This window comes from Neoarius graeffei, chromosome 14 (assembly GCF_027579695.1).
Source record: "Neoarius graeffei isolate fNeoGra1 chromosome 14, fNeoGra1.pri, whole genome shotgun sequence".
Taxonomy (NCBI): Eukaryota; Metazoa; Chordata; class Actinopteri; order Siluriformes; family Ariidae; genus Neoarius; species Neoarius graeffei.
Window position 1 is genome coordinate 16,453,230 of NC_083582.1, and position 23,025 is coordinate 16,476,254.

The 23,025-nt window shown below is 42.9% G+C and overlaps 1 protein-coding gene across 10 annotated transcripts in view; it reads left to right on the forward strand.

The window, feature by feature from the left end:
* The first annotated feature begins 462 nt into the window (after positions 1-462).
* The window catches only part of med1 (mediator complex subunit 1), a 61,886-nt gene continuing 39,323 nt past the window's right edge, over positions 463-23,025 (forward strand). For 2 of the 10 annotated variants that reach the window (XM_060939351.1, XM_060939352.1), the window contains exons 1-11: positions 7,173-7,290; positions 7,975-8,081; positions 8,209-8,287; positions 8,443-8,497; positions 8,612-8,744; positions 13,834-13,862; positions 13,978-14,049; positions 14,147-14,221; positions 14,382-14,545; positions 14,654-14,765; positions 14,970-15,094. In XM_060939351.1, coding sequence (XP_060795334.1) covers positions 7,206-7,290; positions 7,975-8,081; positions 8,209-8,287; positions 8,443-8,497; positions 8,612-8,744; positions 13,834-13,862; positions 13,978-14,049; positions 14,147-14,221; positions 14,382-14,545; positions 14,654-14,765; positions 14,970-15,094 — 1,036 coding nt within the window. In that variant the 5' untranslated portion in view covers positions 7,173-7,205. Of the gene's footprint in view, positions 553-590; positions 1,262-1,828; positions 1,888-7,172; positions 7,291-7,974; positions 8,082-8,208; positions 8,288-8,442; positions 8,498-8,611; positions 8,745-8,787; positions 8,859-9,819; positions 10,004-13,833; positions 13,863-13,977; positions 14,050-14,146; positions 14,222-14,381; positions 14,546-14,653; positions 14,766-14,969; positions 15,095-23,025 lie in introns of those variants that run through there. The other 8 variants (XM_060939355.1, XM_060939357.1, XM_060939358.1 and 5 more) reach the window with 8 other exon arrangements.

The window sequence follows — 23,025 nt, forward strand, 5'->3', positions numbered from 1 at the left end:
TCAAGATTCTAGATAGAACGTTCGGACGCTTTTTTTTTTTTTTACCCCGGCGAGTATTCGGAACCGGCCTTTATTTGTCACAACACACGCGTACACCCGGCCGTTAAAGGGAACTCGGCGGTTAATTGGAACTCGGCTATTATTTGGTATTTTACGGTAGTTGCTCATCCTACCAATGTTGAAAACTGGCCGGCAAAAGTGACGATGGTTCAACATCGTATATTCGACCTTCTCTGACGGTCATAGGCGGTTTTAAACGGGGGCCGGGGGGGCCAGTGCCCCTGTAAAATTGCTCCTGGCCCCTGTTGTGGCCCCTGTGCTGAACAGGTAACAAGATTTATTAATTTTGACGTGCGCTGGCTCGAAGATCGGAACTGACATGACGGAGTGTTCTACACGGACTCCTTAAAGCGCTACACGCACACTGTTACCTGCAGCAGAAAGACCAGCAGCAGCGCGAATTGCACTGTAAAAAAAATATTTGTTGTTGTAACTTAAAAAAAGTTAGTGCAAGGGCTGCCTTAAAAATTTGAGTTCACTGGAGTTCACATAGTAAGTTAAATTGTTGTGAACTTACTATATTAATTTTCAGTGAACTCAAAATTTTAAGGCAACCCTTGCACTAACTTTAAGTTAAAACAACAAATATTTTTTTACAGTGTGTAAACTTCGGACGTGAGAGATTGCAGCCCTGCAAGGACTAGGCTACTGCAAAGAGGCGAAGGTAAGGAAAATTATTCAATTTCGTAACATCAGTGTTTGCACATATCCGTGTTTTACTGTTGTTGTTCACTACAATAATAAATCCGTTTTATTGCGCTTTCTTAAAAGTGTGTTGCACAGCAATAAGTAGCCTAACTTAATATTTTTGGGAAATGGGTAAAATAACCGACAGTGTTTAACCTTCTTGTAAAACTCGAATGGCCTTGTGATATGTAGAGGCTACATTCCTCTCCGTTTACTTTTTAGTATAGACCTACTGTAGGCTGTCATCATGGAAAGGAGCAAGAAGGACATTATGTCCTTTTTTGCCCCTGTTGGCAAAAAGCAACATAGAGAGAGTAAGGAAGATGAAGATTATGAAAGAGGAGAGAGAGCCAGAGGTGGAGAGAGAGCCAGAGGTGGTGGTTGGAGAGGTGGAAAGTGAGGCATCTGAGAGTGAGGATGAAGACATTCAGGATCAGATTGAGGGACAGAATGAGGGACAACGAGTCATTGGGACAACCAGATTCACCATGCATATCAAGTACAGCACCATCAGGTTTGTGATGTTGAACAAATGTATGTGTGTGAGCAGTGTCGACCTACAATTCATATAGCCTACCCTGAAAGTGTGAAGTCTGAATAATAATTAATAAATCTCATCATCTCTAGCCGCTTTATCCTTCTACAGGGTCGCAGGCAAGCTGGAGCCTATCCCAGCTGACTACGGGCGAAAGGCGGGGTTCACCCTGGACAAGTCGCCAGGTCATCACAGGGCTGACACATAGACGCAGACAACCATTCACACTCACATTCACACCTACGGTCAATTTAGAGTCACCAGTTAACCTAACCTGCATGTCTTTGGACTGTGGGGGAAACCGGAGCACCCGGAGGAAACCCACGCGGACACGGGGAGAACATGCAAACTCCGCACAGAAAGGCCCTCGCCGGCCCCGGGGCTCGAACCCAGGACCTTCTTGCTGTGAGGCGACAGCGCTAACCACTACACCACCGTGCCGCCAATTAATAAATATAAAATACAAATAATAGATATAATAAATAATGATAAATAAATGTTGTTCTCAGTCGCACTCTCATATTTACTGTATTCATCTTTCTCCAGATATCAGCAAGTGCTTGGACAACACTCCAGTGCAGCCACGTCTGAAGAAAAGGTTCATTGTATGCAAAAATAGAAATCTTATTTTACAAAAAAGAGAAACATGGTTTTAAGATTTACTGAGCACAATTTATTTTTGTTTAGGCTATTGAGACAGAATGTTTATCTCATTGTATTTATGCTCAATGTATTTTGTTTTGGTTTTAAATAAACTAAACTAAACATTTTGAACGCTTAAATGTTGCCATGTTTTGCCCATATGTGCCCCCCTGAAAAAACACTGGCCCCACCTCGGCCCCCCTAGTAATTTTGGTCTAGAACCGCCACTGGTGGCGGCTCCTGAATTTTTTTTCGGGGGGGCAATTTTCCCCCGTTATGTCTACACGGACCGTAAATGTCCACAGGAATGAAGTAAATTGACCTAGGTAGCAAATCAATTGGCCGAACTTGTTTTTGCCTGGTAAATTCAGATATCAATATAGACAATATCTCTTCTCTCCACTAGGTGGCAACACTAAACAAGTTAAAGGTGGCAAACTAAGGTAGCCTAGCGGCCAAAAATATTTTTGCCTACGAGTGGCAAATATTCACATTTAGTCTGGCTTGCCAGGCTAAAACTAAGGAAGATTCATTGTGAAGCCTTCAAAGCAAAACATTTGGCATCACAATCAATTAATATTACATTACTCATTTATTTTCTCATATTATTCCAGTATTCTATAATAAGTAGACACAAATTCTTAATTATAAACATATTCTAATTTCTTCAATTCTAAAGAATGCAATTAAAGTGGCAGGATATAAATCCAAAACAAGTGTTTATTTAAGTTTTGAAAAAGATGAAGAAAAGCATAACCATCAAACAAACATGTGCAGCTTAATGGTGGTTTTTTTTATATGGAATTGCGCCATTTTAACAACAAATAATAATTCTAAATAAATTCTGCAGTTTTTTTTCCCAAGAATTCCTCCAGAAAGCCATGCCTTAAAAGGAAATTTAAAGTATTACAAGCATGTCAATGAACACAAAAGGCTTTAGTTATTTAGCTATATACACACACAAGGTTACACAAGGTTTTGTAGTCAGTGCAACTTGGCTTAACAAGTTGGAAAAAAGGTAAGGTGCTGCTGGCTCCAATGAACACATACTGTACAAAATATAAAAACTGAAAATATGCTTAATTTACACCAAGTCAGAGAGAACTTGAGGCTACTGAAATATTCCAAGCATGGCAATGTTAAACTGCCATTGGTAAAACAACTGCCTTTTGGCCCTTTTCCACTACCCTTTTTCAGCTCACTTCAGCTCGCTTCAGCTCACTTCAGCCCGACACGGCTCGCGTTTCGACTACCAAAAACCAGCACGACTCAGCTCGCTTCAGCCCTGCTTAGCCCCTAAAACTCGCACGGTTTTGGAATGGGGCTGAAGCGAGCCAAAGCGAGCCGAGTGAGGTTGGGGGCGTGAGCAGACACTCCCCTGTGCACTGATTGGTGAGGAGGAGTGTCCTCACATGCCCACACACGCCCCGCGAGCGCGCTGGGATCTGTAAACACCGCAAACCCGGAAGGAGAATAATTACGAATTACGAGAATTTCTGGAGCCTTATGCGCCTCGCCTCATCTATACGCTCTTGCCAGTAACTGTCCGCGTTGTCGGTGACAACAAGCCACAGCACCAAGACCAGCAACACTAACGACTCCATGTCCTCCATGTTTATTGTTTACTCTCTGGGTCGTGAGACTACCGCTTAAAAGATCACTGATGTCACTGTTTGCGCTGCTTAACGACATCACCTGACGTCCACCCACTTTCGCTAACTCCACCCAATGTGTCCACCCACTTCCAGCCAGCACGGTTCAGCGCGGTTGTAGTCGAAATGCAACTCCAACAGCCCCGCTCAGCCCGACTCAGCACGGCACGGCTCAGCCCGACTCAGCCGCGTTTGTAGTGGAAAAGCGGCAATTGGTAACACACACACACAAAACCTTTTGCCTAGTAAATTCTAATATCAGATATCACTGTACCGTCTGCTGTGCTACTTCCAGGGTGGAAGAGAACGCAAGGGTAGCAAAAAAGAGCATTGACTACATCACAGCCAGCTAGCCAAGTTTTCCGGTGGTACCAGTTCTTGTTAAAACCTCTTGAGTAGGTCTTCTCCCCCTTCGTAGACACTTGCTTGATGTTTAAGGAAGTCCTAGCTGTTTGATTGCCGTTTTCTCCTCACTGGTACGACGACTAAAGGGAACTTCTTTCAGAGACGCTATCGTATTGTTACACTCAACACTCGCCATCTTCTTCATAGAATGTTCACACATTTCCCGCGCAAGTTGCGTTTTCCAGCCCAAAATTATGTTCAAAACCCGCCAAAATGCACTTAAGACCAATCTGGCAACACTTGCGCGGCGCAACAGGCGTATGACGTAAGCACGCTGCTTGTGCAAGCACATAAAACCTAATAGAAAATGCACTGGGAGCAGGATTTTCGAAAAAAAACGTACGTACTATTAGACTATGTTCACACTGCAGGCTGAAGTGACTCAAATCCGATCTTTTCGCCCATATGTGACCTGTATCCGATCTTTTATTGACAATATGAACGACACAGATCCGATTTTTTCAAATCCGACCCAGGCCGTTTGGATATGTGGTCCTAATTCCGATTCCTATCCGCTCTTTTCATATGCGACTTCAGTCTGAACCGCCAGGTCGCATTCATCCAACTTACACGTCATCAACAAGCCACAAACGTCACTATTCTGCGCTGAAGTAGGCGGCGGGTCTCTCAAAAAAAGTTACAACAACATGGCGCATGACCACAGGTGCAGATAGAGGGTGGGACTCGTCCCACCCAGATTTAAATTCACCTTGTTCGGTCCCCCCCACTTATAGGGAGGAAAAAACGTCTATGCTGTCTTTCTTTGCATAAGGCAAACCTCACGGAAAAATCAAAAGACTAATTACCATTCGGTTTATTGAGGTGCACGGCAGTGTATACATAGTTGCAACAACTCACATAAAACAAAACAAAGACTGATATTCGGTTGGTTGAGCTGCGCAGACTGCACAGGTTGCGAGCTCGAGCTTGGTTGCTATGGTTACTAACAACAAGTTTGACAGGCATATCGGGGTTGGGGTTGGTTTGCTGGCAGCTTTGTCCCTCCCAGTTTTTTGTCCCCCCCCCCAGTTCAAAAAACGTATCTGCGCCCCTGCGCATGACATCAATGCGAGGGACGCTTCGGGCTGTGAAGGTTCTGAATCTTCTCAATGGAAGGACGCAGAGGTTAGGGAGCTGATTTCCATTTGGGGGGATACAGCTATTCAAGCTAGATTGGATGGGTCATACCGCAACCGGGCGGTTTTACTTCCGTAAACACTGGCCATGCTCACTGCGTGTGACGTCGTCGTATCCTGCAATGCGCATGCGGAACACTTTTAGGTCGCTTTTCGTTCATACTGAGGATCACATACAAGTCGCATATATTTGTTAATGTGAACGACCTCACAAAAAAATCGGATTTCACAAAAAAATCGGAATTGAGCATTAAGCCTTGCAGTGTGAACGTAGCGTTAGTGTCAATGGGAGATTTTGGGGCAAATCTGAACCTGACAGAGATCGCCCCAAAAGGGCGTGGCTACACCAGGTGCGACCTTAGCCTGATTGGACAATGACATTACTGTTGGTAGTAGGAGTAGATAAAAAAAAAATCTCCCTCCCTGTTTGGGAGTGCGTCGCCCAAATCGCTCCTATTAACGAGCCGCCAGTGCACTCATTGTCTATTTTATTTTCTATCTGAAACTTACCCATTTTAAATCACTCTTGGTTTAATATCTTATATTACTCTATCTAGGGCGGCACAGTGGTGTAGTGGTTAGCGCTGTCGCCTCACAGCAAGAAGGTCCTGGGTTCGAGCCCTGGGGCCGGCGAGGGCCTTTCTGTGTGGAGTTTGCATGTTCTCCCCGTGTCCGCCCGGGTTTCCTCCGGGTGCTCCGGTTTCTCCCACAGTCCAAAGACATGCAGGTTAGGTTAACTGGTGACTCTAAATTGACCGTAGGTGTGAATGTGAGTGTGAATGGTTGTCTGTGTCTATGTGTCAGCCCTGTGATGACCTGGCGACTTGTCCAGGGTGTACCCTGCCTTTCGCCCGTAGTCAGCTGGGATAGGCTCCAGCTTGCCTGTGACCCTGTAGAAGGATAAAGCGGCTAGAGATAATGAGATGAGATTACTCTATCTATCTAGTGTTCCGAGGCCATGACTATGGTAAAACCATAATAAATTGCAATGGAATTGAATTTATTGACTGGTTATATAATGACCTTTCTTATTTTAACATAAGATACGTATTTTAGCCCTTAATTTGGGAAATAACTGGTACCACTGAAAGCAAATAAAAATAAATGTAGTTTATTCACAAATGCACTCTATAAACCATAAGCATATTGAGTTTGGGTCTTGGCTATCACCAACATGCACCAGAGTACAGGAAATCACAAATACTAGATAGAAAATTGCCCCCCATTCAACTACACACCCACTTTTGGTGAAGGGTATGACTTTCCGAAATTTTCCCTTATTTTGAGTTAAAAATCTGGGAAATATCCCTTTTTTTCAAACCTCAAAGTTGACAGGTATGGGTTAACTGGTGACTCTAAATTGACCGTAGGTGTGAATGTGAGTGTGAATGGTTGTCTGTGTCCATGTGTCAGCCCTGTGATGACCTGGCGACTTGTCCAGGGTGTACCCCGCCTTTCGCCCGTAGTTAGCTGGGATAGGCTCCAGCTTGCCTGCGACCCTGTAGGACAGGATAAAGCGGCTAGAGATAATGATGAGATGAAAAAAGAGCGGACACATCTCGGTATCTGCAATACTAAAGCTTTTTTTTTTTTTTTGGCCGGGGGCGAGTCCCCCTTTAAATCTGCGCCAGTGTTCTAGAACATCTCTGCTATCAGTCTGAGCCCGTCTTAATGTGATCCACAAAACAATACGTGAGCCGTCTGCTAAAATCTGGTAGATAGTTCGTTTTTTTTCCGGGTCTGTCGGTCATGGTTATAAACGGGGACATTTCCAGGGACGTCTTGTCACCCTATTTTATTTAACTTTGAGTTTAGCCCTGCTAGCTCATTTATATTAGTCAGGGCTCGAAATTCGCGGTGGTCCGGTCGCCCAAGGCGACTTAATTTGTCATTTGGCGAGTAATTCCTGTCACTGGCCAGCCCGGCTGGCTAGTTGAAAATAAAAAAAGATATATGATGTGAAGATTCATATACAATATACTATATTGTACTCTATATGGTTTATTCAGCGGGCAAGGCTACGTCAAAACAACGTGACAGAGCGTGTCCATCGGTTGCGTCATCAGAAACGCGACGCTTTAGCGGAAGATGGCGGTGGCGGCAGTGGCGTTACGAAGTGGTAGTCCCACAAGAGACCCTGCTTTGGACCGGGTCAAAGTGGAGGAAGGCACTGGTATGAAGCGTAGACGACGTTGGTTTACAAACATTCGACTGAATATAAACGCGAGTTTCTGAGGCGGCTCTGCGACAAAATATTCCCTCCGCTACATAACTGCTAACTCAAGTAGCATTAGCTACAGACCTATCGATTGGTTCTCGGTAGTTGTTTTTGGATGGCTCCTGAATGATTATTAACTGAATAAAGTGCCCACTAGACATGTTAAAGCTGCTGTTACATTACATATTATGTGTAGGTTAAATAAGGAGAAGGGAGCTGAATCCTACATTATTCTGTATAGGACATATTTATATTATGCAGTACTGTGTTGAAAAAAGTGTAATGAATGAAATGGACGTGAAGGAAAGAATTATGTCTTGGACTTGTACTGCAGTACACTTTCTGTCCTAAAATGTGGGGCACCAAATGTTTTTGGATGTTAAATAATGCAGCTTGACACAGTAGGGAAAGCTGATCAGTGTCATAAATGATAAAAGTCATGATAAAATAGAGCTATTTTAAACCAGACCTAATCATGTCCCATTGGATGTGCAGTGTGCTCATATGTATGTAGGGGATATAATAATCATCAGAGAATTTCCTATGCTGTGAATCGTATCTATGGAGGATTTGTGTAGTGAGTGGAGCAGCTTGTGAGATTTTTTCCCCCCACCCATTTAAGTGAATGTGTATTTGCAGAAGGGGAGAAGCAGAGTCGTGTTTCTGCTCTGCTGGAGAGGCTGCACGCCAAACACAACGCCTCACGGCCATGGCAGGAAACCAGCAAAGTCGTCCGCACAGCCATGGTGTGTGTTTTGAAGTCTTGTTGAGCTATAAGTCAGGACTGTACAGTTTAAGACATTTATCCATGTACAGGCATGGAATTGCGCCGACTGACTAAATCTTAAAAAAAAGGTGTGTGTGTGTGTGTAGGAGAAGCGTGGTGTGATGAACTCAGCTGGTCACCAGCTCCTCCTCAACTGTTTAGAGACGCTTCAACGGGCACTGAAAGGTGAGAGCGCTACACCGATCTATCATCATTAGATTTATCAGAGTTAAAATTATTAAGCACTCAGAGGATTACAGTCTTTCAGTATTAGTACACCACAGTGTTGTGGTTTATGATTCGTCTGAATTTCACTGCACCCACTGATGATATTGTTACAGTGTCTTCACTGGCATCTATGACTGATCGCCTGGAGTCCATCGCCCGGCAGAACATGTGAGTGTCCCTGTGATGGTCCATCACTGCTCATACACTGCTTTAAACTGAAACATAGCCAGAGACATCCCATGAACACATAGTTTTGCTCTTGGTTCGTTGTTCTTTCTGCAGGTTGGGGTCACACCTTAGTCCCTCAGAGACAGAGTGCTACATCACCTCTGATATGTTCTACGTAGAAGTGCAGCTTGACACCATGGGCCAACTGATCGATGTCAAAGTTGCTCATCACGGAGAAAACCCTGCGGTGAGTGAGCAAGACGGGGAGAAGCAATAGGAGGAGAGTGAGCGAGAGATGGGAAACAGACTAGGATGGAGAAAGATACAAGGAGTGAGAGAGAGCCTGAGGGAAAGATAATGGGTGAGAGAGAGACAGAAACATTTCCATCTGGTGGGGGTTTGTTTGTTTATTTATTTTATATAAACTCTATGATGCTTAAAGTGTCTACATCTGTAATAATTCCATCACTCAAATTGAATCCAACACATTCCCTAGAACAGAACTCCGCCTCTTTTCCTTAAAGGCCAAGGAAGCACATATACTAGTAAATGTAATTCTCACCACAGTTAAATACTCCAGACTGCTGCTTTAGCTCCTGTTGACAAACTGAACTCGACTTTAAAGCATATACGCAGAGCCATGGCCTCACTTACGTTTATAAATGTCTTGAGACCTCAAGAATGGCATAGGAATAGTTTTAAGCATTAACAATAAATCTAATATAGTAATTTTTACGATTAAAGTGATTCATATAGGTAGCGGTCTGAGTGAGTGACCTTGATGTCCATAACGTCACAGCAGGAAGTCTATCGGTTTCATCGCCATTTCCGCTATACTAAAACAGAGCTGACTGCACCTCCGATCCTCCATTTTGAGCTAATTTATCACCATGCCACGTAAATGTGATGAGACAAGGTGGATTTACATTGCATTCTTGGCCCAAGAATGTTCAAACTGCAAAGATTTGGACGTGTTTTGCGAGAAGTTCACAGGCACATTGGGCCCTTGTAGTGATGTCTCCTCTGCTTTGCACATTTTACTGAACCCATACGAAACCTCTGAGCTTTTGAAGAGCGTTGGCTATAAGCCCATATTGAAAGAGGGTGCAGTGTCAACAATTAAATAAAACTACAGGAAAAGGAAAGTATTTAACTTATTTATTTATAAAGGAAAGTGAGTTTAGTTGCACCAGTTTTCCGGAGTGAGCCGAGGGTTGTCGGTAAAACCCGGGACGGAATGTGACGTGATGTATCACTCGGGCAGTGACCTCCCCACAGTTGTTGCTAAAATTGGTGACATCCCGTTCTGTCCCGGGTTTTAGTAATTGCCTGAGCCGAGCAGTAATGGAGAGAATGCAGAAAAGGTGGAGCAGCCATCTTATTTCTAAACTGGATATTGCTGCCATCTCGCCCTTGCGTAGAAGAAGCGAATGAACAACTGAAAGTCAGATTGTTTCAAAACAGTCGGCCACAAGATCGGCCTTCGAGAAGCGAGAACACAGATGGGTAAGCTCTGACTCTCATTTGGATAAAAAAATAACACGTTGTTTACCTGCATTTAGATTAATACATGTAACTTGTATTGTGTGTTGTTATCGGTATAAGATTATTTAATTTGCTTCAGAATGTGATTCTCAGTTCATCTGATTATTTAATTAGCCTTTTACGGTTTATCAGTGAAAAATGCATGCATGTACATGTATGTTGCATAAGTTATAACACCTATCCTGTTTTAATGAGAGTCAACCTACAATCAGTGAAGTCAAATCAGTCTTAGTTGAGCAAGTCGGTAACGGTATTTCTTACTTTCACCATACATTTTTTTTATTTATATGACTGGTCTATAGCTGTAAAAGGCCTTTGCCTTAACCAGGGTACCCACGGAGTCTTAAAAGTATTAAAGTATTGAATTTCATTTTCCAGAATTAAGGCCTTAAAAGTATTAAATTTCATCTTGAAAGTCTTAATTTTTTCCACGGAGGTCTTAATTTTCCAAAGAAAGTCTAACATCGTTGCGTAACCTAGATTAAATTCTCTGTGATGAAAATGAAGCAAAATCTAAAATGTTTTGCGCTGCCCTGGCGTTCACACGCAAACAGCGGGAAATTCACGTCGCGCCGTAAAGGGTTCACACGAAACGAGAGCAGCAGGCGCATAGAGCAGAGAGGGTGAGGGGGAGAGAGCATGGGGAAGTGCAGATTCAACCCGAAGTGGCCGCTCAACCCTAAGGGCCCGGTCACACCACCCGAACTTTGCTGGAGCATTCCTTGAACGGTAGGGAGGGGGGGCCGAATTTCGACAACGCTCGTCACCGCGCACAAAATGGGAAAAAAAAATCGAAAACACGGGCGTTGGCTTAGCGGTGCACCGCTGAAGCCGGCGTTGCTTTAGCGTTGGTTTAGCGGTGACACGAGCGTTGGTATAGCGGCGTTCTGCGCATGCGGGCTTTGGCTCGGCGGGGGTATAAAGTTGGTTTAGCACCAATCATAGCAAGTCTCTCAGCATCCATGGTGATACAGTTTTACTGTAACTTTGAGCAAATTCGATATAGATGAGGTCTGAACTCAACGGCAGCTCGATTCCAAATGAGCTCCTGGTCCATTTCTCCCCGTATTTATAGCCAAATTCTGGTCCCGCTCCGACACCTCTATACCAACGCCAAACCAAAGTTCATCGCCGCCATGGATAGCTGCTTCAACGCCCGACACCGTTCCAGCAACCCCGTGTCCGCTCGTAAAACGCTTACAACCGCTCCACCGAAGTTTGTGCAACGTTTAATCGCCGCCCGGGCAACGCTGGCGAAGCAGCGGTGGTCCAGTGTTCAAGATTTCTGCGTTGGCCTAGCGGACCCAAGCGTCCATGAACTTGCGTCTAGCGGTGCCAAACTTTGACTGGGCGTTGGTGGAGCGGGGGTGAACTTTGCCGGGGCGGAAAATTGCCCCCTCCTCACCGCTCGCAATATTTTGTGCAGCTCAAAACTTTCGGAGCGGTAGGAGGGCCCCTCGAGAAACATCAGCGGTGGCCGAGCGTATACGGCGTTGCTTTAACGGGGGCCAACTTTTGTTAAACGGTGGTGAACGGTTACGAGCGGTGATGAATTTTTTTCACCGCTCCAGGAACGCTCCAGCAAAGTTCAGGCGGTGTGACCGGGGCCTAAATACGCCTGGGTTAAGGGGGTTCCAAATAATGACCGTGAGGCATTATGCACTTTGTGTAAAAAAAACCTTTCAGCTAGGGACAATGGGGCTTACAGCTCTGGATTCTCACATGAAAAGTGGTAAACATATTTCGTTTGCATCCACAATTCAGAAGCAGGCAGCTATACTATACTATTATAGCTATACTATTCTTTTTGTCTTTTGAATGCTTCTCTGGCGTGTGTGTGTGTGTGTGTGTGTGTGTGTGTGTGTATGAGGGGTGATTGTCTGGACTTACATGGGGGTGCTCTCCTCTGCATGGTGTCCAGGGGGTGTGAGTAGAATGAATTCTGATTGATTATTTTAATAAATGTAATTTTGTTATTTCAAACACTTGTAAATAGTATTATTTGAGGTTTAATCTGGTGCTCAATATGATTTATTCTTCCCTAATGAGTGCGACAAAGGTATTAAATTTCACTTGAAATGGCATTAAAAAAGTCTTAAAAAGTCTTAAATTTTGGTTTAACAATCCTGGGGGTACCCTGTTAAAACCGGTTACTGCTGTGACGTCACATGCTCGGGGTTGGCTGGCTCAGCGGGGCAGCTCGAATGCCAACTTTGCGGTCGATTTTAGCTCTAAAATATAATATATTTTTTATTCTCATTCATGCAGCATATAAGAGTCAAGGATGGAGATACTATCCACTCAGAAATTTATTTAAAAATAAAGGTTCTGCGTATATCCTTTAAAGAAAATACCTTGCAAATAAACAAATTGAGCTAAGTCTGTCTTTGTTTTTTATTTAAAAAAAAAAGCTGCATTTTAAATTTGTTCTTAACGATATAACCACTAACGTGATGAAAATAGACTGGACTATTTTTTTTGTCAGGGAAGCCACCATAACTCCATCATGTGTGATGTAATTTTCTGCAAGCACAGCGGAGGTGTATAAGTGCATGCTATATTAGTGTCAGCGTGGCGAAGTATTCTGTCAGGGATGGTTGGAGACAGATATAAGTGCAGAAGCTCTTTATTATAAAGAAAAGCACAAACAGTCCAAATTGGCAAGCATATATCGTGAACAGTAAAACAGGCAAAAGGTCGAGCAAGGCACAAAGGGAATATCGTAGACAAAAGCAGGGTCGAAAACAAGGAACAAGAATCAGAAATAAGGAAATCAGTCAGGGAACGAGGCTTGGTAATGTGTCCCAACAATGAAATACTTTGCAAAGCAAGTCTGCATTCTGAGTCCTTATTTAGGCACCCTGATTGCACCTTAATCCCATGTAGGTGTGTGTCTTTCGCAGCACGTGAGTCAGTTCGGAGTGTGCACGGTCCAGAGCACACCTGAGAATCCTTCTGTTATGACAACTGGAGTATAGTATAATATTATGGTCTAGTGTGACTCCTCAGTCAATTTGTTTGCATTTCTCAACAACATGTATGGCAATGGGGCGGCACGGTGGTGTAGTGGTTAGCACTGTCGCCTCACAGCAAGAAGGTCCGGGTTCGAGCCCCGTGGCCGGCGAGGGCCTTTCTGTGCGGAGTTTGCATGTTCTCCCCGTGTCCACGTGGGTTTCCTCCAGGTGCTCCGGTTTCCCTAACAGTCCAAAGACATGCAAGTTAGGTTAACTGGTGACTCTAAATTGACCGTGAATATGAGTGTGAATGGTTGTCTCTGTCAGCCCTGTGATGACCTGGTGACTTGTCTAGGGTGTACCCCGCATTTCGCCCGTAGTCAGCTGGGATAGGCTCCAGCTTGCCTGCGACCCTGTGGAACAGGATAAAGCGGCTAGAGATGATATGTATGGCAATGCAGTATTATAAAAGGAATCAAAATAAAGTAGTTGCTAGTTTATTGCCTGTTTATTAAAAAAAAAAAACCTGCTTATCTTCCATCCATTTGATGCATGACACAGTATGCTGTCGTGTGGAATCCTACATCATGCAGCACCACCCTCGTTTTTGTCTCCTAATACATCCATATATCTGGCTAATCCAGTAAGGCTGTACCTGGGGAAATGGCCCAACGGACTGATGTTACAACTTTAACATGTTTTTTAAGCTAAAGTCTGCTTCATTTTTTTTCATCTAGGACATCTTGTATTAATGTGTAATGAAATTTCAGAACCCCATAATTTCAACATTTCCTGGTTAATTGCTTTAATCCTACCTCTTCCTTTTCTCTTGTGTAGAGCTGTCCTGAGCTCATACAGCATCTGAGGTAAGGAGCAATAAACACATCTCACGCATAATCACCCAGCTAAATGGGGTTTGGATAAATGGTCCATGGTTACGTATCACGCCTTGATTTTTATGATCATGTGTGCAACTCGTAGAGAGAAAAACTTTGAGGAATTCTCTAAACACCTGAAGGGTCTCGTGAACCTGTACAAGCTTCCTGGAGACAAGTGAGTCATGGTTAATGTTTAAAAAAAAATAAGAGAGAAATAGGATAATTGAGTATAATAATACTAATCCGATAATTATATTGTTTTTGTCTTGAAGCAAACTGAAGACTAAAATGTACCTGGCCCTGCAGTCTCTAGAGCTGGACCTTACTAAGATGATGCACATGTTCAGGTGTGTAAAAGGTTATTAGTATCAACACTGACGCTAAAACACTGTTTTATTTTCTTACTGGAATTTTGAAACGTTCTTAAATCAATCGAGGAAATTTCATATAAAAGCTCCCACAGAATAAAATGATATATAAAAAGGAATGAGTTCTTGTTTTATGCAGGATTGCCACAAAAGCTGGCACGGTGGAGACTATCCTGCATGGCAGTGTGGGTCTGCTCACCCCACGGAGCGGCGGCCATCTTCTGTCCCTGCAGTGCTACGTCTCACCTTACGACGTCTTCGAGGAGGGAACCGGTGCGCAGCTAAATTTCACCGACACAACCAGTGAGCTTTAGCATTTATAACACGCAGCAAACACAATGTAATAAACTATTGTCATCTGCAGTAAAGTCATTTATTCATGCCGGTTTTTTTTTTTAATATTTATAAAAGTCCCCCGTTCTCTTGGTGTGAGCGTGTCCGTGACTGTGGAGGGAACACCATCAGTCTACAAACTTCCCATTGCCCCTCTCATTACTGGATCTCACCCAGTTGATAACAAAGGGTAAATCCCCCCCCCCCCAATAAATAGAAAACACCTGCTAAGCTTGTCTGTTTTGTCTGAACATATGTAGCATGTGTAATTCATCTGTAGGTGTTGGTTTAACCTATCAATTACATATAAGCTGTTCTAAGATCATTTGTAGAGATCAGGAGTATGTGTGTTGAGTGTAACTCCCCCCCCCCCCCCCCCCCCCTTAAATTTTAGGACTCCAACATTTTCTCCAGCGTCAAACTCAAACTGTGTCGACCTGCCAGCGTGTTTCTTCCTGAAGATGAAGCTGCCCATGCCCTTCTCGCTGTCCTTCATTCACAGAATGGGTAACGTTACAGGTAAGAGGGAGCAACTGAGACCTGGGACAGGGGGACATGTCATGCACATGGATTGTCAATAATGGGTTAGTGGGCAGGACTTGTTTCCATGTAACTGAAGCTAATTTTAATCGCTTTTAAAATCCTGAATTTAAAGGCTCTGACTGCAGAGTTGAATTCTGGGCAAAATGTTCCATTTCTATTGCTGTTGGAGTTTTGAGATGTGCTACTGCACACACCGTGTGTCCTACATATAAATGTTTTGCCGAGATAAAAAGCGTTCCGCACTTTACGATTCCGGAGATTGCCAAGGCAAGTGAGCAACAATATCATGTGACCACTGTGGGACACATTTGACCTACTTTTAACCAAAACAAGTCGGCATGGGAAAACATGGTGGGCTCCGCTCTCCCACCAGCTAAAAGGCAGCGGAAAAGAAAAGGAAAGCCTGCCTAGTGAGTGCAACTGCAAGATGGAGCAAGGTTAGATGATGTCATTTTTCTGGACAGATAACTAAATCATTCTAGCTAGTGCTTGGCTATCTTAGCCTTAGAATGCATGGGCTTGACTCCACGGTAGCGAATATGGAGTTATACACCTAATGTTTTGATCTTACAGAGAAAGAAATAACACAAAAGCAGTAACAGAGAAAAGAGATTTATCTGTTGTTTCACAGATCTATTTGCCAATGTCAAACACAGATTACATACCTTACTTATTTAGACTTGGAAGCTCCCATGTCTTGCGATGCATGAAGCAGTCACGCTTGTCCAGCACTTTCGGTCCACAGCCAGTGTTATTGTGGCTTTCCATCCTCTACCAACTATAGTCATGAAAGTGTTCCGGATTTTCCTGGAATTCCAGATTTTTAGATTTTCATGAAAATTCCTCCAGACAAAGCTCTTGAAAATCTCTGTTTTTCCGAATGGAGAAATTTATTTTTCGGATTTTTCGCGTTCCTAGACGCGGCGTAATACTTTGCATCGTCCTTGCATGGGCACAGTCCTTAAATAGCCCAAACATAGTTCACTGATTAAAGACGTGTTTGTTAACGGCGTGCACACCGGGGCTCGTTAGGCGCGCGCCTTCAGGTGCACGTGCTAAGGCGCGCAGGACTGACACCGTTCTGCGCAAGCGCAACAACAATTGCACTAGAAAGCATGTTCAAGCTGCTAGTGTAGCTGCAGTCTTTTTAGTTGCGAATTACGAGTATTTTCTTGTGTTAATAATTTTGCCATGTCAAAACAACCAAAACTTTCCTCCTTCTTTCGACGTGAAGAGAGGTAAGCAATTTTGTGTATACTGGATACAATTTGCTGGGGGGGATGGTGGGGATCATTTCCCCCCCCCCGGTTTTTATCTCTGCTGAAAAAAAATCCTCGGGGACAACCCCGTCAATAAAACAAACAAACCAAAAAAAAAGTTGACATGACAGGCATGTTGTGACACAGTTTTCTATGGTCTACATTGCACTCACTTTCAAAATGACCCGAAGTGGCAGCTTTGATGTTTACGAACGTCTAGGGTTGCCAACCGTCCCGTATTGGGCGGGACATCCCGTTTTTTGGGTAATTTTAATTTGTCCCGTCAGGGACAGATCCTGCCCCTCACTCCAATGCTGTGGTGTAAATCACGTAATTGCCGTGAGAAGCGCTATTACCGCGAGTCGCGGTCATCTGCGATTTAAAACCATTCACTGTTGCCATATCCTGAATTTTTAAGCTATACTGACAAAATAGGCATCAAATTAAACTAGAGCAGATGGTGCAGCCAGTGGCTACAGCCTAACTGTTCGATAAGGATAGCAGATAGCTTAAAAAAAAAAAACCCTTCCGAAACAGGATAGACCTCAGCCTATAGTAGGGGAGCTTTTCTGCCTCACTCCTGCCTTTGTGATGTCTTTCTCTCTTCTTCTTCTGCTATGAAGCATTGCAGAAGGTTCTTAGGGTTTTCAAATGGACAATTAAGCAAATATCAGGGTTTTACAGCTACAGCAAATCATTTTTCAGTTTATGACATTGCCTTCATAAATATGGTCTGATGAATTATTTGGCCAAAGTTTAAAAAAGAAAAATGAGACAATAATATTAGAATTGTTTGTTATTTTGCATTAAGTTACTTAAAATATCCATTAATTGGTCTATTAATTTTTAAAAGCTCTATTTTAGAAATGAATTTGTAGTGGGCTACATTTGAAACCCTCACCTAAAGGCGATTCGGTACTGTAACTATTTTGGGGCGCTGGGGTGCGTGTACAGGGCCTGTACCGGTACTTGTCCGCACCCGGAACAAAGTGTCCCTCATTTGGATATGAGAAAGTTGGCAACTCTACGAACATCCCCAGCAAATAGATACATTGTAGATAATCAGAGTGTGAACGTGGATTTAGCGCCATGAATCACATCCTTACCGATGAGCGCAACAGAATGAATGTATCCACACTGACAGCCTTCTTTTCCTCGCTGTCAATGGGCCAGACGTGCATTCCTTCCCTGCTGAGAAATTCGCAGAAATGTGGATTAAAGAAGGGCGAAACGCGGCGGATAGCGCACCGACGGGAAAGCAGAAAAGGCCACATGAACTGCGCCATCAGAGCAAACTGTTCATTTAGTATTCGTGTATTTTAGTGATTTTCGAGTCACTGTCCATTTAATCCGGAGGGAGAGAAACATCACAGCAACGCGACAAGCCATGCGAACTTTGTTGTGTGTTAGTGTTCGTGTATTTAGTCAGAGAGATAGGAAGATGAATTTACTATCTCTGGTTTAGTGTTCGTTTTCATTTAGTGTTATTTGATATCATCGGATGTTATTGAGCTGTTAGCCTATTGTTACCTTAATTTTGTGACGTTTCATGATTAAAAAAAAAACATCCCCCCCTTCTGGTTTTTTGACAAATCGCACCCTGTGTGTTTTTTTATTTATATATATATATATATATATATATATATATATATATATATATATATATATATATAATTTTTTTCGAAGCTAAGTTTTAGTGCCGTTTCTAGAACACAACATCAAGAAAACGTGGAAGAAACAGCAATAATGGAAGAGCCCGTTTCTAAGCTGCCTAAAACTAGCAGTGGTAATTATTTTTTGTTACATAATGTACTCAGGCTGCCAATCAGTGTGTGACATACACACACCCTATATGAGAAATTTGGTATTCATTGGTGTGTTTAAATTTACAGACAATACGAACTAATGTAAACAATTGGCTTCAACTCGCATAAATATGAATTGGAAATTTTTAGTTCACTTTAGCTTATGCAAACGCACAACTCTACTGAAAGATTGATAAACGAGGCTCAATGTCCCCAATATTGAAACCTGAAAGCTTTAGAAACTCTAGCAGACCTTTACTTTTTAACAGTACTGTTTTGGGATTTTGCTGAGTTTACCTTCAACTGTCTGATTTTTTTTTTTTCAAAGTAATGAACTGTGTAGCCAGGAAAATCACCGCGTTTTCTAAATGCGCTCCTGAAAATTACTCATTAACTAGGGGAATTAAATTTGATATTTTTGACATGTTAATCATTAATGTACATGAAAGAAAAAGGCTTAAAAGTTATAACTTGTTTTTGTGAAAATAAGTACTAAAATGCACTAGAATGCAGGGTTTTGCGTGTTATGTTATTAAAATATTTTCGGGGGATGTTGCCCCCCCATATGTTAGTTTGACTTTCAAAATTTCAGGGTTTTTTTCTTTGCTCCACTTTCATCTCTACAACTAATTGCGAGTCTCTGTCAGTCGTTTGACACCAGTTCATTTTCGGACGTCCCCTCCGGTGTTGTCCCTGGGGATTCCTTTGTAGAACTTGGTTGGCAAGTCTTGTTGGCGGGAGTCTAACGTGTCCCAGCCAGCTCCGTCGTTGTTTACAGATGATTGTGGACACTGGCTGTTGGTTGGTCTGAGATCTGACTTCCTCATTTGTGATGAAGTTGAGCCATTTATTGCCCAGGATTTTTCAGATACACTTGCTGTCAAAGGCATCGGTTTCTTTTCTTGACTGATCTTCATGTGCCAAGTTTCACAGCCATACAAGAGGGTAGATAACACATTGCTGTTGTAGAATCACATCTTAGTTTTGAGTGAGAGTTTCTTACGTCTCCAGATCTTGCCAAGCTGGTTGAATGCAGCTGAGGCTTTTCCCACTCCACAGTCCAGTTCTTTATCCATGTTTCCCTCACTGTTGATGGAGCTCCCAAGGTATGTGAAGTTGTCCACCACCTCTACTTCATTCTGGTTAATGTATACACTTGTTCGTGGTGTGGGTCCCAGTCAGCATGTTGTTGTTAGTCTTTTTGGCACTGATCCTGAAACCAGTGCTAGCTGCTGAGGTGCTGGTCTCATTCACAAAGGACACTGTCACGTGTGGTTTCTGCTAGTGCAGCAGTGTCGTCTGTGAAGTTCAGGTCAGACAGTTTTTGTCCTTCTGGCTACTGTATCCCCTGATCCTTCGTTGCTGTCTTTGAGCATCCAGTCAATGGCCAGAGCAAAGAGGATCTGCGACAGCACACATCCCTGGCGGACCCCAGTTACAACCTCAAACCAACACCTGTAATCCATCTTCTGTCCTCACACAGCACTTGGATTTAGCATAAATTTGTTTGATGGCTGAGATGACTTTGGCTGGAATGCCATACATCCACTTGATGTTCCAGAGTGAGGGTCTGTGAATGCTGTTGAAGGCCTTGTGAATGTAGCTGATGGGCAGTGGGGTTTGGAATTCGTTACATTTCTCTGTGTTGTAGGGGAAATATCTGTTCCACCCAAGAGTGCCTAGGCCTGAATCCTGCTTGCTCTTCCTACAATTCTTGGTCAACCGCATCTTGCATACGGTTCAGAATTACCTGGCAGTACACTTTTTCTGGTATGGAAAAGAGCATCACTTCTCTCCAGTTGTCACACTCTGCAAAGTTACCCTTCTTGGGGAGACATACCACTGCTCCATTACCCCAGTCCTTTGGTACTTCTGCTGAGTTCCAAACTTGGTTACAGAGCTGGCACATCTACTTGACAATACATTTCTCCTCCAGCCTTGAGCATTTCAGCAGTAATGCCATCCATACCAGGTAACTTATTGTTCTTCAGATTCTTTATTTCTTTTTGGCTTTCTTCTACAGTAAAGTCATTGGTGTTGATTTGTAGGAGACGTGTTGGCTCCTCTGTGATTGCTGGTGAAACAGGATCCGGTCAGTTGAGGACTTCTTTGAAGTGCTCTGTTCATCTGGCAAGCTTGTCTTCTCCTTTGGATATTGGGGTGCTGTCTTTCGCCTTGACAGAACCTCTGCTAGCTTTTGAGCTGCTGGTGATCTTGGCGATCTGGTATACAGCACGCATGTCATTCCGGGCTGTTGCTTCTTCTGCCTGACTCTCCATCCATGTACATTTGTCCTTCTGGGCACTGCGTTGCACCTCTCTGTCCATGTATTCCTGGTATAAATGACTTGCAACCGTGTGATCAAAATGTGCTATGTCATGAGCATCCGCCATGATGGTGGATATACAAAGCAACTAGAATGGCAGCTGCTGAAAGTGTGTCTGTAAATGGTGCTGAATTTTCTCAGTATTACCAGTGATTTGATCGGTTGAGCAAAGATTCAATACAAAGAGAAGATAGAGGAGTGGTTTTGATCCATATTATTTAAAAAAGTCAGACTTTTCTGAAGATAAGATGCTTCTACCGACCATCAAGTACCCAGATATCACCGTCAGTCCTGCATGCTTTGGCGCATGCTAGGGCTTTGACCTTGGCCCAAAAATCATATTCGAAGTTCGTTTGGAAATTAATCTAGACATTCGAATAGTATTCGAACTTTTATTAATTATATTATTCTTAAATGCCTCACTAACACCTCGGCATCAAAATTAAATATGATATTCAGTCCACCAGGGGGCAGTGTTCAGTCAATGTCAATAAGATTACGTGCAGGAAATATGAAATATTCAGGCGTGTTTTTACAACCACTACTAATGAAACGTGCAGTGTCGTAGTAATTGGCATTATATCGGCTGACACTTTTAACGTTACATAATCCACAAACTTCGTCGTTTGTCCGTTGCCTTTTTTTGTGTGAAACGCTGTTCCTTCGGTTTCCTGGTTGCTTGTACTGATGAAAGCCTCTAAACTGTAGCCTCACTGACAATCAAAGGGGAACGTTTACAAAATGAGCAGGTGCTGCTAGGCCTACACCTAATCTGAGAGTTTATAACACTGCCGTTCCGAGCCCATTCTTGTTGGCTTTTGAGAATGTTTGTTTTGAATGAGACCGGTGTCAGCTGTCATGTCACTGCTTCCTGCTCGCGTCTCTGATTCACAATTCAAACAAACACGGACACGATATGTTATAAGATCACAGATTAGTTTTACGTGCTCACTTCGTTAACTTATGAACTTCATGGTATGTAAATTCCACCATGTGTAGGCTAAATTAATTTAGGCCTATAGGCTACTTGCGCAAGTAAGCTAATAATTTTTTTTTAAATTTTTTTTAGCAACTATCCAAAGTTGACAAAAATAACAGCACATGAAAGCATTACTGCGCAGTGTCGCGTAGTCTACGTTAGTAATTTCATTTCTTATGTTATAACATCAGGTGTACAAAAACCAACCAAATATCTGCAGAAAAAAAACAAACACCGATATTTTCAGAAGAAAAAGTCACATTTTATATTGCATTTAATCACATCAGCAGTTACATTACACTTCATTTATTGTAGGCCTATGTTGTACTTAATAAAGTCAGACTCTGTCCAATCTCGCAAAAATGACTGACTTCTGATGAGGAAATAAAAAATATTAGAGTTAATATTAGGAATTAGAGTGTCTATCTTCACCTGCCGGCGTATCACAGACCCCTCTCGCAGCCCCCTCTCACCTTCTAGCGCTCCCGCGTGCAATGTCTTCAAGTGGGCCCTCAAGTTTGAAGTTGTTGATTGATAGGCCAATTTGTTTCCACATATTTTACAGGTAACCTTTTTTTTTTATCGCATTCTCCATCTTTTTTTTTCGAATCCAAAATAGCACCACGCATCACTTTTTAAATTCTCCGGAGTGCAAATCTCCAACATGCTAGCATCTGACTCCATTGTTCAATGCGTGCCAGCTTGACGCTAACGTCTACAGGTGCCCAGATAAGACAAAAGACAATGACCTTCGCGATTCACATAAATTCCACAGACGTTTAAAAAAAAAAAAACCTGCGACCTGAACTGAAAACGTTTACAACCACATTCACAAAAATAAAAGAATTATGCCTAATGATACCATGGTTCGAATATTTAGAGCTGCCTAATATTCGTTCGAACATCACTTTTTTTCACAACATTCGAATTGTATTCGAATATCGAAGTTCGAAGTCAAAGCCCTAGCGCATGCACCTGAAGGACTCTTGGGCACGCTCCAGACTGCACGTGCGCTGAGCAGACTCTTGCATGCGCGCTGTTAATGAGGCTCACCTTCATGGGATTAAGGCACATCAGCACACCTATATAGAGACTCAGAAAATGCACACTCTGTGCGAAGTATTATGCCACGTCAGTGTGCATTACCAAGCCTTAGTTTCCATGTTTGATTTCCTGGTTTTCAGATTTTTGTGCCTGTTCTTATTTTTCTTGCTGCCTGTGATAGTCTGTTCGTGCCTCACCTTACCTTTTACTTGTTTCCCATTTTTGAGATTGCCTGCCGTTTTGGATTATTTGTCTGTGTGTTTTCATATCACTTCTGCACTTGCATCCATCTTGTACCGCATCCCTGACAATCGCATTCTATCTGGCTTGGCTGCTGAAGAATAAAGTCTGACCTTGGACAAAATGTAACCTGTTTGAGTGGGTGCCCAGTCTGGATTATTTCTATCGTATAATTTTGCTGGCATGCCTAGAAGCGAAATGGTAATACACGTGTTAAAATGATAGCAATGACCGAGTGAACCACAACAAGAGAC